Genomic DNA, 15,718 nt, shown 5'->3' on the forward strand with positions numbered 1-15,718 from the left:
TAATAGCCTGAAGCTGGCAGTCAGGAAGGAGGTCTTGAAGGAAGAGGAGTAGATACTCGAGGGGAATCTATCCCTTGAATTCCCTGTAGATTCTTCCTCTACTCTGTACTGAGTGCTTAGAAAAAAGGCTTCCCTCACCACCCTAACCCTCTGGCATGAGGGGATCATGGAGATGACTCTAGAGGAGCTTGCAAGGTATATCCCTCTCCCAGCCCCTTAGCCCTAGCAGAGGGGCTACTGGGCTGCTGCAGGGCACAGACATGTGTGAGATCCCATCATCATGCCATCAAGCATACCACAACCAGACTGATTCCATTAGCTCTGGAACCAACCATCAAGCATGGATGCAGAAATTGGAGTATTTGACACACAGGTCACTGTCCTGCTAGGTAGTTCCAAGATGAACTGTTCTGTGGCACAGTCATTTACAGTATCTGAAAATTTTAACTTTGTGTCAGAACTGGGACTCATATGTAGCCAGTCTCGGTGAGGGTAGGTGAAGTTACCCTTCACTACAATATTTCCTAATTGGGATGCTTCCTTGATTCCATCATCAGTATCATCCATCATCAGCATCATCATAATTTGGATCTGGGGCACAGTAACACATCCTCAGTATTCATCGTATGGGATCCAAGGTGTTTGAGTACCAAGGCGTTCGAGAATGAAAGTACCACTGTATAGTTTTGATCACTGCTTCCCACAAAAATGTGTATTGGACCTTCAATGGTGGCACCTGCTCCTTTATGCCTGTTGAATGTCAGTAAAGGCAGTCTCCCAGAGAAAGGGACATTGTCTAGAAAGACTTTGTGAGAAGTGTTTTTCTCCTCATTCCTACTGATGATTTTCTGTTTTTCTTTCTCCCCACCCCCACCCTAGTATTTTATAAACCAGGAAGTAAAACTCCGTAAAATGGTTTTTTGGATTGGATTATTTAAAAACACGGAAAGGGCATGGACATGGCTGTCAGGTTCAAAGCCTACAAGCACGTAAGTTTTTACAGCAAGATTTCTTAATGGCATGTGCTCCAAAAAGTTGCAGATTATGTTTACATAATTAATTATTTCCCTCTCCAAATATATTTTGCCATGCAATTTTCTCTACTACCAAAGATCTACATATGTACTCCACATCATTGGCCAGATGAGCGGCTGCTGCTTCTCATTAGGTTGGAGAGGCAGGAAGGCTATTCTTCGTGCTTCTTCAACCTAGTGAATGGTTTGTTCTGATTAGCTCAGCTTCAAAAGGATTTGCAGGAACCTAAAGCTGAGCAACACTGTCTTTAGGAAAATATTTATACAGTGGTACCTCTGGATGCGAATGGGATCTGTTCCAGATCCCTATTTGCATCCTGAAGTGAACTCAACCCACATCTGTGCGTGCGGGTCACGATTTGCCACTTCCGCGAATGCTCGTGATGTCATTTTGAGCGTCTGCACATGCGCGAGCGGTGAAACCCGGAAGTAACGAACCGCAACCCGGAAATGCTTAACCCGAAGCTGCTTCAACCCAAGGTATGACTGTACAGTTATCTGCACAAATCTGCACAGGGAGTTCGTGAGGAAGTAGACATCCAATCTTGATTGATCAGTGCTGGTCTTTCTTTTCTTTTCAGGTACTGGAATTACTATGAGCCAAATAGACAACCGGGCCATGACTGTGCTGCTATGTCCTTTGACTGCTACTATGACAGATGCTGGATGGCATTACAATGTGAGCGACGCATACAGTATATTTGTAAGAAGGTGCCTGATGATACTTGGCTCTAAGAAGACACTTTAAGATGAATGAAGCTGTATCCCATGATTTCTACACAAAAGCAAAACCAAGAGATCACCGCATCCCACAGTTTTAATGCACAATCCACAATCTGCCATCTAGGTTATGGGACTGTCTGGCATCACCCCTCACGATCACCTTGAATAGAACTTATTCTGCAAGCTCAGACGTAGATGGCTACAAAAATAGAGAATGGAAGGGTGTAATCATATCCTGTTTTCTGTTTAATGTATTTATTTGCAATGCATAGCAATATTTGTTTCCTTTTTTCTTTCTTTTTTAAACTTTTATTTTGCTTTAAACAGGTACATATAAATATAGACAACCAAAATTACAAAGGAAAATTCCTTAATAGTTATGGAAAAAAACTTTTAAAACTACAAAAAATATCAAAGTACATGACACAGAACATAAGTAACTATGGAAAAGATAAAAGAAAAGAAAAAAGAAAAACAGAAAAAAGAAAAAGAAAAAGGAAGATGAGCCAAAGCAGGAAGGCTCATCTATTGTACACTTCCGTCAAGCTCACAACAGATCATTATTCTTATCAATTATCTCTATCTGCATTCCAAAGGAATCCCTCATCTTGGTATCAGGGAACATTTCTCTATGCGGCATCATTCTAAACATAGCCAGATCTTTCTTGCTGAGCCCTTGTCCCCTAAATAATTATTTAAACATTCCCATTCTTCTTTCACCATTTTTTAAGGTTTATCTCTTATTGCATCTGTCAGCTTTGCGAGCTCCAAGTACTTGCACAATTTGACTACCCATTCCTCTTTAGTGGGTGTATTTTTATCTTTCCAGTATTTTCCCACTATAACCCTTGCTGCTGACGTTGCATACATAAATAGCCTAGTTTTGTTTTTGGGAATATTATCTGAAACCATTCCTAGTAAAAATTCTCCTGGTTTCTTGCTAAATGTAGTTTTTATCAATCTCTTTTTCTCTTCATAAATCATGTTTCAAAATCTTTGTACCTAGACAGGACCACCACATATGGTAGTATGTTCCTATCTGTTCCTTACATCGCCAGCACTTGTTATTGTTTGATTTATTTATTTTTGCAAGTTTTACAGGGGTCAGGTACCACCTATAGTACATTTTCATAAGATTTTCCCTTATAAGGAAACAAGCCGTGAATTTTATATTTTTAGTCCATAATTCATTCCAAATATTGGGTTTGATCGTATGTCCCAGGTCCCTCTCCCATTTTACTGTAATTTCTTTGATATCTTCCTCCTTTCTTTGCCAATTCAAAAGTAGTTTGTACATTTTAGAAAGTATCTTTTGATTATTATATAAAATATCCTTCTCCAGATAGGATATTTTTTTTGTCAAATCCTTTGGTTCTTTTATCCTTTTCAAGGGCAGCTTTTAGTTGATAGTACTGCAGCCAGGTTATTCCCTTCTGTTTCAATTCGCTTAGGTCCTTTAATTTCGGATCACTACTTGTTTCCTCTACTAAATCCTTATATGTTACCCAATCGCTGTTCATATTTATCCTGTGAACCGACATAGATTCCATTGGTGACAGCCACCATGGTGTTTTGGTTACTACTGATTTTTTACTCCTCTCCCATACTTCATATACAGTGGTGCCTCGCAAGACGAAATTAATTCGTTCCGCGAGTTTTTTCGTCTAGCGAATTTTTCGTCTTGCGAAGCACGAAATCCCATAGGAATGCATTGAAATTCAATTAATGCGTTCCTATGGTCAAAAAAAGTCCAAACAAAGCCAAATTTGGTACAACAAGAGTTTATTAAGTGCTCTTTAAAGTCACACATACTGTAAAGAGCATTTCAAAAACTGAAGGAACAATAAATTAAGTTTCTAAACATGACAGAAAAACATTTAAAAATCAACAAAGTGTACAGTACATTTTCTAAGACTCTGGGGGACAACTCGAAGAAGGTTCCTCTTCCACTCTTTGCTTCTTGCTGAAGAACCCCCTCCTCAACTGTTCCCCCAGCCACCCACCACACAGAAATTCAAATCCAGAATTTTTTTAAAAAAACAGCAGAGTGGCCCAATGGTCACAGAAAATCATAAAAATGCAGAAAAAAACCACACAAGCTTCCAGATTCTTGCAAACCCCTCCCCAGCACCAAGTCCTTGAATTCCAAACACCCCAACCCAAAATCCAAAACCCCCCCAAAAAGTTTTAAAAGTTTAAAAGAAGTTTTGGAAAAGCTTCAAAAATCACCAAAGTCTTCAAAAACCTCAAAAAAGGCTACCACACCACGTTCTATGAGTTGCTCCTCGAAGTCAAGTCGCAACTGTATTAACGGTGTTAAGAAAAAGGAAACAAACTTGCAAGACGTTTTCATTTTTCGTCTTGCGAAGCAAGCCCATAGGGAAATTCGTCTTGCGAAGCAGCTCAAAAAACGCAAAACCCTTTCGTCTAGCGAGTTTTTTGTCTTGCGAGGCATTCGTCTTGCGGGGCACCACTGTAATGCCCTTTTCACAATATGATTCAAAAATCCTTTGTGGGATTTAACCTTGTCATAGCCTATGTAGCCATGCCACCCATACACAATATCCCATCCCTCCAGATCTAGGACTTCTGTGTTTTTAATTAATATCCAGTCCTTAATCCATGTCCAGCACGCTGCCTCAAAGTACAGTTTAAGGTCAGGGACCACAAAGCCTCCTTTTTCCTTCAACTCTGTTAGTACCTTAAATTTCATGCGTGGTTTTTTCCCTTGCCAAATAAACTTGGCAAGGTCTTTCTGCCAATCCTTAAAATACTTTACGCCTCTAATTATAGGTATTGTTTGGAACATAAAAATCATCTTTGGCAATACCATCATTTTAACTGTGGATATTCTCCCCCACAGGGACAAATTCAATTTTCCCCAAGTCTCTAATTCTTTTTTTATTTCCTTCCACTTCTTCTCATAATTGACCTTATATACGTTTATATTCTTATTGGTGATCCAAACCCCCAAATAATTTACCTTATTGGCTACCTTTAGACCTGTTGTATTTTCCAGTTCCTCTTGTTCCAACTTACGCAAATTTTTCGTTAATAATTTGGATTTTCCTTTACTCAGTTTGAACCCAGAGACCTTCCCAAATTCTTCCAGTTGTTGCAATATTTGTTTCCTTATTCTGTGTGTTTGATGCCCCATTGCCCCTTCTGATCTCCATGGTTGCTAACTTACAAGGCACCTAAGGACAACCCTGCATGCCAGGCAATGAGAATGGGGGCCACCCAGTGTTTGGTGTCCCTTTCTAGCAGACTAATCACAAATACAACTTTGGTTTTATCACTGGGAAATTCCAGCACCCTTACTCTCATGTAGAGCTAACATTGGGCAACAAACACATTGAACTGCTCTCGATTTCTTCAGAACTTGGCAGGAAGCAAAACTGGGGTCCACACCAATGTGGGCATTCATTCAAGTTAACTCTTTATTCAAGAAGCCAAAACAGTGCATGCTTAGTGATCCCAGCACAGCTTCCGGGTCATGTGGCCAGCATGACTAAGCTGCTTCTGGTGAACCAGAGCAGCGCACGGAAACGCTGTTTACCTTCACGCCGGAGTGGTACCTATTTATCTACTTGCACTTTGACATACTTTCGAATTCCTAGGTTGGCAGGAGCAGGGACCGACCAACAGGAGCTCACCCCATCGCAAATCCCCCTACTCTTTCCTTTCGGGTTTTATTCATAACAATTAGGCTTTCCCTCTTTACTGCTATATAGGTTCCCTTACTGACAAGTGAAGAAAGGACAGATACTGAGAGAGGGGGGGAGAGAGAGAATCCCTGAGGGAGGGGGGAGAAGCAGTGTGCAGCAGGAATTTGATCCCTGTACACAGTGAGGCACAGTGTGAAGGAATGCAGCTGGCAAGCTTGGACAGTGAGACGATGGAAGGGGAGGAGGTAATAGGAGAAGTGGAATCTCCCCATACTCGTCAATTCAATTGCTGTTGTTGTTTAGTCGTTTAGTCGTGTCCGACTCTTCGTGACCCCATGGACCAGAGCAAGCCAGGCACTCCTGTCTTCCACTGCCTCCCGCAGTTTGGTCAAACTCATGCTGATAGCTTCGAGAACACTGTCCAACCATCTCGTCCTCTGTCGTCTCCTTCTCCTTGTGCCCTCCATCTTTCCCAACATCAGGGTCTTTTCCAGGGAGTCTTCTCTTCTCATGAAGTGGCCAAAGTATTGGAGTCTCAGCTTTAGGATCTGTCCTTCCAGTGAGCACTCAGGGCTGATTTCCTTCAGAATGGAGAGGTTTGATTTTCTTGCAGTCCATGGGACTCTCAAGAGTCTCCTCCAGCACCATAGTTCAAAAGCATCCATTCTTCAGCGATCAGCCTTCTTTATGGTCCAGCTCTCACTTCCATACATCAGTACTGGGAAAACCATAGCTTTAACTATACGGACCATTGTTGGCAAGGTGATGTCTCGTCAATTCAATAAGATAGCAGAAAAGTGTGCGCTTGGGAGAAAGTAAAAGTGGGGGTTTCCTTATTGGGGACAGAAGAAGAGGTGCTTAGTTTCGGCAACTGAAACAGATAGTGAGGAATGGAATGCCGGAGCTCGGACTGGGGGGCTTTTGTAATTGATTAATAAATCTGGAATAATCACATGTTTGAAGTCGAGTTGTGTGGGGGAGAGACACGAACCTGACATTTACAAACTTTCCCTCCTTTCTTTGCCCAAGAGTCTCCCCTGAGTCTATTCTTCTTGTTTCCAGTTCTTCCACCATGTTATTATATTGATCCAATCTGGTACTGATGGACTTTGATATCTTAGCCCTACTTTCCAAAAATTCTCTTCTCCATTGATACAAAAATGCTATAGTTTCAGCATCTGAGCTCATCTCTCTGGCTGCCCTGCCACTCAACCTTCCATTGTTTTCAGAACAGCCAGTTTCTTCTATCAGTCCTGATTTGGTCCAAAGCCATTCAGTACAGTTTCGCCAGTAAACACCAGGGAGATCCAGTACTTTTCCAGGGGAAGCATGTTAAAACCACTTGTCCGCTTTTCCAAAATGTCTCAGAGTGGGGTCCAAAGTCAGGATACTTGCAATACTTGTTCCTTAAAGTCTCAGTTGTGTTTGTTGAGCCAACGTCAAGCTTCTTTGTTCTTTTATTCCCTCCAGCAGAAAGTCTTATTGTAATGGTTCTAGGGGTTGCTCGTGCGTAAGCTGGTGCTTATCTCCCTGGCTGGGTGCAGACACCTGGCTGGGTTGCCTAAGTGAACCTTTTCTGTCCGGACAGCCACTCACCCGTGGCTGACTCAATCACTGGCAGAATCCGTCAGTGGGCATTTCTTAAACTTCTTCCAGCAAAGAAGCTCTTTGACGCCTAGTCTCCTCCTACTCTCTCTGCGCGAAAGCCTTCTGGGCAAGGAGGGCGTGGGCAGCGGAGGACCCCTACTCTCCCCGCTGGTCCCAGGCAAGGAGTCATGGGACCGCCTCGCCGCTTCCCCCATCTGCCCCCCTTCTCCACTGGTGCTACGCTGATTCTCTTCCCCAGAAGATGGGCTGCTTCTCCCAATCCCTGGACACTCTCTGGAATCCCTCTGGCTTTTGCTCACTCCCTCCGGCACTGATGGCAGTTCCCTGACACTTATGATCCTCAGCAGAGCTCTTCATATATCTTAATTCAAGTGTCTTCTGCTTAGTTCCTCAAGAGAAGTACCAAATTAGATTCCAATTTATAATCCAATAGTGATAATATGCTATTGAGTAGATTTCAGTTGCTAAAAACTTTCCTTTCCACAATATTAAGCGTAAGGTTTGAAATAATTGAATAATTGAAGAACTGGAAACTGGAAGGTCGGCGGTTCGAATCCCTGCAACGGGGTGAGCTCCCATTGTTCGGTCCCTGCTCCTGCCAACCTAGCAGTTTGAAAGCACGTCAAAGTGCAAGTAGATAAATAGGAACCACTCCGGCGGGAAGGTAAACGGCGTTTCCCTGCGCTGCTCTGGTTCGCCAGAAGCGGCTTAGTCATGCTGGCCACATGACCTGGAAGCTGTCTGCGGACAAACGCCGGCTCCCTCGACCCATAGAGCGAGATGAGCGCCGCAACCCCAGAGTCGGTCACGACTGGACCTAATGGTCAGGGGTACCTTTACCTTTGAAATAAGGGTGTTAGGGCTCCCTGATGCTCCCACAAGTCTGGCACCACCTTCCCATTTAGGTCTCTCAACACAGCATCATAGCCACTTTTAAAATCCCCTGGTATTTACAATCAGTGAAGAATAGGTTTTGGCGGCTCATCAGCAGGCATTTGTCTGTGAGTTTTAGTAAAATATTTTTTCAAACTTGCAACTTTCCCCCATGTAACATAGTTATCCCAGAAAGCAAAGAGTGGACCTCCTGTTTGAATCCTTCGTGTATCGCCGAATCCAGTCTAATTAACTTCAATTTAATTATATTTCTTTCTTCAAACAAAATTGTAGAAGATGCAGAATTCTACTTACCCTTTTATTTCAGCTTGAATATTTTTAGTTGAGAATAGCCTGTTGATAGTAGGCAGCTTGGGCCTTCGTCCCACAGAGCTGTGGTGCAGCTGAAAGTGCTCTCAACTGCTCTTCCCTCCCCACTTGCCCTTTGGCAGTGGTTTTTCTGGGGGTGGCGGTAGATTGGCGCTCCACCAGACTGCTCGACACACCACACACCCTTGTGGTGCTTTTTAGGGGGGCGCAACTTGTCTTAGCACGCTCCCCTCTAATATGTGTGAGGCTCGAGTCTGTCTGGAGATCAGACTCATGTTCCCTGTTCCATTGGCAGGAAACCGGAAGTGCTTTCATGGCATTCATGGTGGCAGGGGTGCCAACTTGAATAAAATATTGGGGGTGGAGCAGGTAAGCTCCACCCTGCATAACTGATCACAAGACAGTGCACACACATCATTTGAATGGCAATGCCCATCAAATATTTGGCGCCCCCCCTCAAATATTTTATTGGGTGGGGGCCAAGGGACCTCTGAGATGTCTCCTATGCACAGTGGCTGTCAACTGAGTTAAGTAACCTATTAGATTCTGCTGTTCTGAATCACAGCTTTACAAGGTGTGAATAGCTTGGTCTATGCTGAGGACTAGCACCCTAGGAGCCAAGTTGGAGACCTCTCTTGCTACGTCTTGCATGACTGATGGCTGGAAGTGTTTGTGGTTGCTTCAATCTGTCCTGCATACCCAGCCAAGGAGAATAAAGAACTGATATTTTAATTATTTATTGAGAAAATGATATAATCTTGGTAGTATGTTTAGTTGGAATCTCCTTTCTTGTAACTTGAAGCCATGGATTTGGACTTCTGGGTGCTGTGTGAATGGTGGAGGGAGTGTAAGCCTGATCATTCTGACAGGCCCAATCTTCGCGAGAGGGTTAGGGGAAGCACTAAGGCGACGTGCACCCCTAAAAAAAACCTAAAGGAATTTCTTTGGGCTTCTCAGGGTCCTGCAACCTGAAATGCGAGGTCTCTCTCGCTCCTCAGCTGCTTTGAAAGGAGCAGGGGGGGGTGAGATCTGTTGGAAAAACACCCGGGAAGGCTGCCACCTTCCCAAGACACCGGGGTGTCTCTCCGATGGTCACTCTCTGGCTGTAAATCTCCCTCAGTCCAGAGAGACCAGTGATAAAGGACCCCTCCCTCCTGAGAGGAGCACGGTCATCTTCTGGCATTTCATTGCAGAAGAAAGAGTCAATCAGTAGCTCTAAACTGCTTTATTTTACAGTCTATTTACAAAGAATCCACCAGCATGTCTGTGCTCTCTCAGGAGCAGTACAGAACAGCATCACACACAGAAGTGAAACTAAACTCCCAACAGTGCTGAGACTTCCTGTCTCATGCTCTCAGACACTCACATGATATAAACAACATAGTGCTACGTACTGGAGCAGGACGGGTGGATAAAAATCATAACAAGATCAAGTCGCCGGGTAAATGCTCCAATGCAACCCAGTGAAGAAAAACCTCAAGCTCCAGCCAACAGCAGTTACTTCTCCAAAAACTGCAAAGCTGAAGAAATTCTTTGGATTATTATTTGAAGTAATTTGGATTGATCTGGCAATCTGATGGGATGTTAAAAATGTTAAAACTTTGAAGCCGGTGAACTTTTGAAGTGCTTTCGCCTGTTGCACAGCTTAGCAGAGTATATCAGAGTATTGCAGCGTTTCTTAGGCAACACTGGAGATTGCCCAGGCAGGACAACGATCAGGAACAAAGCTGACAACTAGTAACTTGATTCTTGTAGTTTATTATATACAGCAGTAAACATACAAGCTATATACAAGCTACTATATACAACATGACTTCTTCACTCAGCAACTCCTCAGCACTAACCACACCACACTAACACTTACTCCTCAACAACCAGTATCATAGCTCATGCTGCCTATATGAGGGACCTCAGCCAATCACTGAGCTGTTGCTGGGTCCTCTTATCTCTGTTGGGAATTCCATTCCACCTTTAGCTGCAGATATGTGGGATTGTTACATGTCACATGTCTGTTTACATTCCAGCACAGATTGCTGGCGTGAGCGGAACTTCCTCTCTGTATTGCTTTTGTTTTTCAGTTTCTCTCCACGAAGATGGCAAGGAGAGATGCCATGTTTTCTTTGTCCTGATTTATGTATAATAAATGCATAGTTTAGTATGCGTCCACGCCTCAAGCCTCTTCTGTTGCACAGTTTACACTGCTGAGTAATGTGTGCTCAAGCCTGCAAGCTTGAGTCACTGATGAACATCGGAGGTGCAGAGGTCAATGGATGCAAAGCTGAGAGGGGAGATGCTCTAGCTGGGGCCAAGCCAGGTGGCTTTTCAATCCCCCAATTCCGACAATCTCTAGGCAGATTCCTTTTGTGCTCTGTCTTCCCAGGCTGCTGTGGAGACACTAATTGCTCACTTGCCAAACTGCATGTAGACTATGAATTCCAACAAAAAAGGAAGTCCATCCCAACTGTGGATTATTTTGCTTTGCATGGGAATATTAATATAACACTATAAGGTCAGTTTCTTGCAGTGGCGTGAAGACAAAACCATTTCTTTGTATTATTTGGACATGGGTAAACCTCTTGAGGATCTGAGAGTCCAGGTCAGCTTTGGGAGTTGAAACATGTGAGGACTTTCTTGTTCTCATGAACCACTGGATGAGAATTCTGTGCTCCCTGTTCACTGGTAAAATGGTAAGTTCTGGAAAGTCAACTTATGAAAGGGAGGAGTAGGAAAACAGCACCTTGGTGATAACAGGAAACCCCCCTAAAATGGGAAGGTTTCAGAGTTTTGTCTCAGAGTGGCCTGTTGGTTTTTTGTTTGTTTGTTATTTTGTTTTGGTAAACAGCCAGGACATCTTAAGAAAGACTGTAGCTTGCTCCAAGACAGAAAATGGTGGACAGGTCGTGTCTCAAGAACAGCAAAAGTGTGTGTGGTGCAGTCTGAGGAAGCTTCACGGGAGGAAGGAGAGAGGCCAAGTGAACAATATATAACGGCACCTCCCACTCCCCGGAATCAAGCTTCAACAGAAAATGATTCATCAGAATGGGCTTCTGTGAGAATGGCATGAATTGACCTGTGTCAATCTAGATGGGCCCAGGTGCAATTCAGTGAGGAATTTAAAATTAATAACATATTAGTAGTTGGGTTACAGGACACAGGGGCTGATATTTCCTCAATATTCAAGGGGTTATTAAAGAGTTGATTGTAACTCCCTATGGGGTCCAAGTGGTAAAAATCAGTCTAGCCCAGGTGAATTGTGAATACAAAGATTTTAAAGGGTCCTTAGCAGTTATAGTACATGAAAATGATATTTTTACACCTTGCCTTGTTGTCTTTGTCCATGGAGTTTTCTTGGCAGATTATATATTGTATTGTATTATGGTTTTTTTCTCTTTCTTTGTTTTTTTTTCTTTACTTTTTATTTTGTTTTTTCTCCTTTGCTTTTTTTCCTCTCTTTTTGTAATCTATAAAAGTAATAAAAATTTTTATTATTTTTTTTTAAAAAAGAAGGATAGCATTTTCTTTATATATGCAACAACAGCAGCAAGAATACTCATGGTGAAGTATTGGAAGACACAAGAGTTACCCACCCGGGAAGAATGGCAGATGAAGTTGATGGACTATACGGAATTGGCGGAAATGACTGGCAGAATCCGAGACCAGGGAGAAGAGTCGGTGGAAGAAGACTGGAAAAAGTTTAAAGACCATTTACAGAAATACTGTAAAATCAATGAATGTTAGGGAAATGTTGGAATGAAGTTATATGGCTTTAGTAGAAATGTTATAAGGAATTAAGTATAAATAGATTAATAGAGTATTAAAGGGAAAAATAAGGTTAGAATGTGTTAAGATAATTAAAGGATAGAAAGCAGAGGAAGATGGAAAGGAATTGCTGAAACAATTAACAGAAGTGGAATACAAAAAGGGAGGTGTGAAGAGGTCATTGAAATAAGTGAATGAAAGATAAGATATTGAAACTGTTTGATGTGTTTTAAACTGTTTTTGTTTTGTTTTGTTTTGTTAGTTTAATGTGTTAGTGTTATGTATTGTTTTTGTATTGTATTGTATTGGGGTTTTTTTGTAGTGTTTAAATTGTTGGAAAAGTAATAAATATTATTAAAAAAAAAAAAAAGGAAATGGTATAGCCTAAATGGGAGGAGTTCTGGAATGCCTGACATCACAAGGGAAGTGGTTCTTAGCCAGTGGGAGGATGAAAAACCCTTAAGAAGAAATTAGAGAAAAGATTGTTCCATGACAACACCAAGGTATCCAAACAGAAAGAGGTCTGGTGGGTGGAACACTTTCCTTACAAGCTATGATATTTGCAGGGTCTCATTCCAGGGCCAAAAGGTCACTAAGAGGCTAAATGATAAGGAGCTTTTATAAACTACAAGTGGTCTTTCTCTTTTAAATAGAAGAACTCAGGTTCATCCAATGAAACAGAGTGGTGGAACATTTGAGGGCTGTGTACAGGTGCTATATTACCAGTTGTATCACTGTATTACTGGGTGTTTGGCCAATAGCAAACCATCAGGCAAGCAAGAGGTTCTTTGGATTCCACTGAACGGAGACTCTTAGGTAGAGACAAACTTTTATTAATTGGTAAACATTAGCAAAAAAATTGATCAGCAACGTAGAATAGTTATTTAGTCATTTAGTCGTGTCCGACTCTTCATGACCCCATGGACCAGAGCACGCCAGGCACTTCTGTCTTCCACTGCCTCCCGCAGTTTGGTCAGACTCATGTTTGTAGCTTCAAGAACACTGTCCAACCATCTCGTCCTCTGTCGTCCCCTTCTCCTTGTGCCCTCCATCTTTCCCAACATCAGGGTCTTTTCCAGGGAGTCTTCTCTTCTCATGAGGTGGCCAAAGTATTGGAGCCTCAGCTTCACAATCTGTCCTTCCAGTGAGCACTCAGGCCTGATTTCCTTAAGAATGGATGCATTTGATCTTCTTGCAGTCCATGAGACCCTCAAGAGAACGTAGAATAGAGTCTAATATAAAGCCAACAGCAACTGGAATAAACTACAAAGCTAGCAACATAACCAATAATCAAAAGATTAGGCAACAATAATCATAATACAGATAGAATAGGTTCAGTTCTTCATGTCTCCCAAGCCGATAGAGATCTGTAAGGATTATCTGGGACATTTCAGACTAGCAGAGAGTCATTCTCTTCACATTCTGAAATGGCGCATAGAACAATGTATTAAGATCTCCCTGTCTCCTTCAGCTGCTGGCCTTTATATAGACCATAGAGTAGGTCTCATGCCAAGCTGGCTACAGAAGTAATTCATGATGTAATTCCGTTCCCAGCCTTTGATCTGACCTGGGAGTCGACACACGTGGGCATGAGTCTTAATGTGCATTCTTTCTTCATATCCGCAGTTTGGTCAAAGTAAGGTTACTTTCTTTGTTTGCAGACAACTGGTTCCTCCATCTAGCCCTCATGCAGTCAGGTGTTTGATAGCTGGCCAAGCCATGAAGTTGCTTTAACTTCTTCTCAAACAGCCAGTTTCCATATATTAAAGCTCCAGCTACTTTGCAAGCCAGGAGCACCACATTCTGTTTTATTCCCTGGCAATACAGGTGCCCTGCTCTGATTCATGGGCCCAGTTTGCGTGGACAGGCGGAGTCCCCAGGTCCCAAGCGACCCCCCCCGTCATGTGGAATAACGACTCAAGACAACGTGCTATGGGATTAAATTGGCGACAACTTTATTAAATTTCAAATGTGGGTAGACCTTGGCTCAGGCATTGGGCGTTCTCCCTCCCCAGTCCCGAGCCGGGGACCTAGGGAGCATCAGGGTTATCCAGTGTTTGTGTGGGGGATGGGCCGGCTCTGGAGAACATATGTTCAAGCAGAGATAGCCGCCCCCGTTACGCCGCCGCCGCAGGGGAGAGCAATGACGACCTTTCGGCGTACGATCAAAGCCTCCCTTCAGAAACCCCTTTAACATCGAACCCTGGTATCGCCTCTGCAAGAGGAAGATGGACAAAAGGATTCTGCCCAAGGCCTGATACTGCCAAAGTTGTGACGTTTTGCTACGGGAAAGGCGAAACCTGCCAATGCAGGGAAATTCCTTTCTGGCCCTTTGACAGTGACCTTAACGTAGCAGCGCCCGCATACCTGCGAAGAAAAGTTAACCTGCAAAACCTGTGAAGAAAAGTTAACCTGCAAAATAAGGCATTAACTGAGGGTGGGTAGGGTGGGAGAAGCTCTGAAGCCAAGTGAGGATTCCCAGGTAAGATCCTCCCTCTATTGTGTGGGCAGGTAATCCCTCCCCCACCTGGCCTGATCTCCTTGGCAACGCTTCCCCCAGGTGGGATTGGACAACTGACTGGGGTAGGCGGAGACCTCCAGGTATCCCACCTGAGGGAAGGCAAAGCCAAGCCTATGCTGAATGGAGCCGCTCCAGATCCAGGGGCTGTGTGCGTCCATGCAAAGGTCGCCCCCCGTTTTATGCGGGGAGCGGTCATTATCAAACCAGATCCAGATCATGATCCAGAAAATACAAGTCTTTGGAAAACCCATTTGCTAGCTTATATGGCTTCAAAACAGAATTAGGCAACAGCCTTCTTCTTTCTTTCTTTAAGCTGCAGCGTCAGATGTCAGGCTGGGTCATTGCCAAAAGGAAATGAAGTGGCACACTTGGAGAGCCTTTGTAACAGCTTCCCTCTGTTTCTTTTCCAGGTCCAACTCATGGTCTCCAAAGTCTTGCTAGACTCAATTGGATTTACATGCATCCAACTGAGACCAGATCTAGGACTCCATCTTTTCTCATGATCAGGAGGTAGTTATATAATTAAATGTATATACCTTCCATCATGTGTTAGGAACATGTGGCCCTCCAGATGTTACTGGTCTCATCATCCCCAACCATTGACAATGATGCCTGTGATGGAGGGAGTTGGCACCCAGGAACATCTGAAGACCTCATAGATCCCACACGACCTATTAAATAGTGAACATCTGATAATGTATTGTGAGGAAGCCACTTTCAGCCTGAGGGCTGGTATCTTAATGAAAACAGCTCTGGTTGTGCTGCAAAAGGGACAAACACAAAATTGAAAGGCATTTGGACCTTTAGGCATGGTAATTTGGCACAGTAAGTAATCCTGACATAAGCAGATAGCCTATAAATAAACACCAATAAATGTTGCAAAGCAAGATATTTATTTTTAGCACACACCAGTAACTGAGATTTCAGCTGCAATATTAGCAGGGGGGGGAATAACGCCATCTGATCTGATCAGCTGATGTACAGATCAACCCATTTCTTCCCCAAAGAAGATTGCCCCAAATTCGATTTACACCGTAAAATAAATATAGAGTGAACATATGGATCAAACCCATAACTGATGTTTGCAAATGCTTCCTGAAGTCCTAGAAAGTAGATGTCCAGGAGCTTAGATGAAATAGAATGCAAAATGAAAATGGGCTATATTACCTAAAACACTTTTTTAAAAATTTCTTGGAATCCAT

General features: G+C 43.0%; 2 protein-coding genes across 10 annotated transcripts in view; both read left to right on the forward strand.

Annotated features, from left to right (window-relative positions):
- LOC308485334 (CD209 antigen-like protein D) overlaps positions 1-1,990 on the forward strand; it is a 58,202-nt gene extending 56,212 nt beyond the window's left edge. For all 5 annotated transcript variants that reach the window (XM_081021080.1, XM_081021079.1, XM_081021081.1 and 2 more), the window contains 2 exons: positions 880-989; positions 1,616-1,990. In XM_081021080.1, the coding sequence (XP_080877206.1) occupies positions 880-989; positions 1,616-1,769 (264 nt within the window). In that variant the 3' untranslated portion in view covers positions 1,770-1,990. The remainder of the gene's footprint in view (positions 1-879; positions 990-1,615) is intronic.
- A 10,421-nt stretch (positions 1,991-12,411) lies between these two features.
- LOC308485340 (CD209 antigen-like protein C) overlaps positions 12,412-15,718 on the forward strand; it is a 61,045-nt gene continuing 57,738 nt past the window's right edge. For 3 of the 5 annotated variants that reach the window (XM_081021106.1, XM_081021105.1, XM_081021107.1), the window contains exons 1-2: positions 12,412-12,498; positions 14,927-15,026. The gene's annotated coding sequence lies outside the window, so the exon portion shown is untranslated. Of the gene's footprint in view, positions 12,499-12,594; positions 12,812-14,926; positions 15,027-15,718 lie in introns of those variants that run through there. The other 2 variants (XM_081021103.1, XM_081021113.1) reach the window with 2 other exon arrangements.

This window comes from Podarcis pityusensis (assembly GCF_964106645.2).
Source record: "Podarcis pityusensis genome assembly, chromosome: 9".
Taxonomy (NCBI): domain Eukaryota; kingdom Metazoa; phylum Chordata; class Lepidosauria; order Squamata; family Lacertidae; genus Podarcis; species Podarcis pityusensis.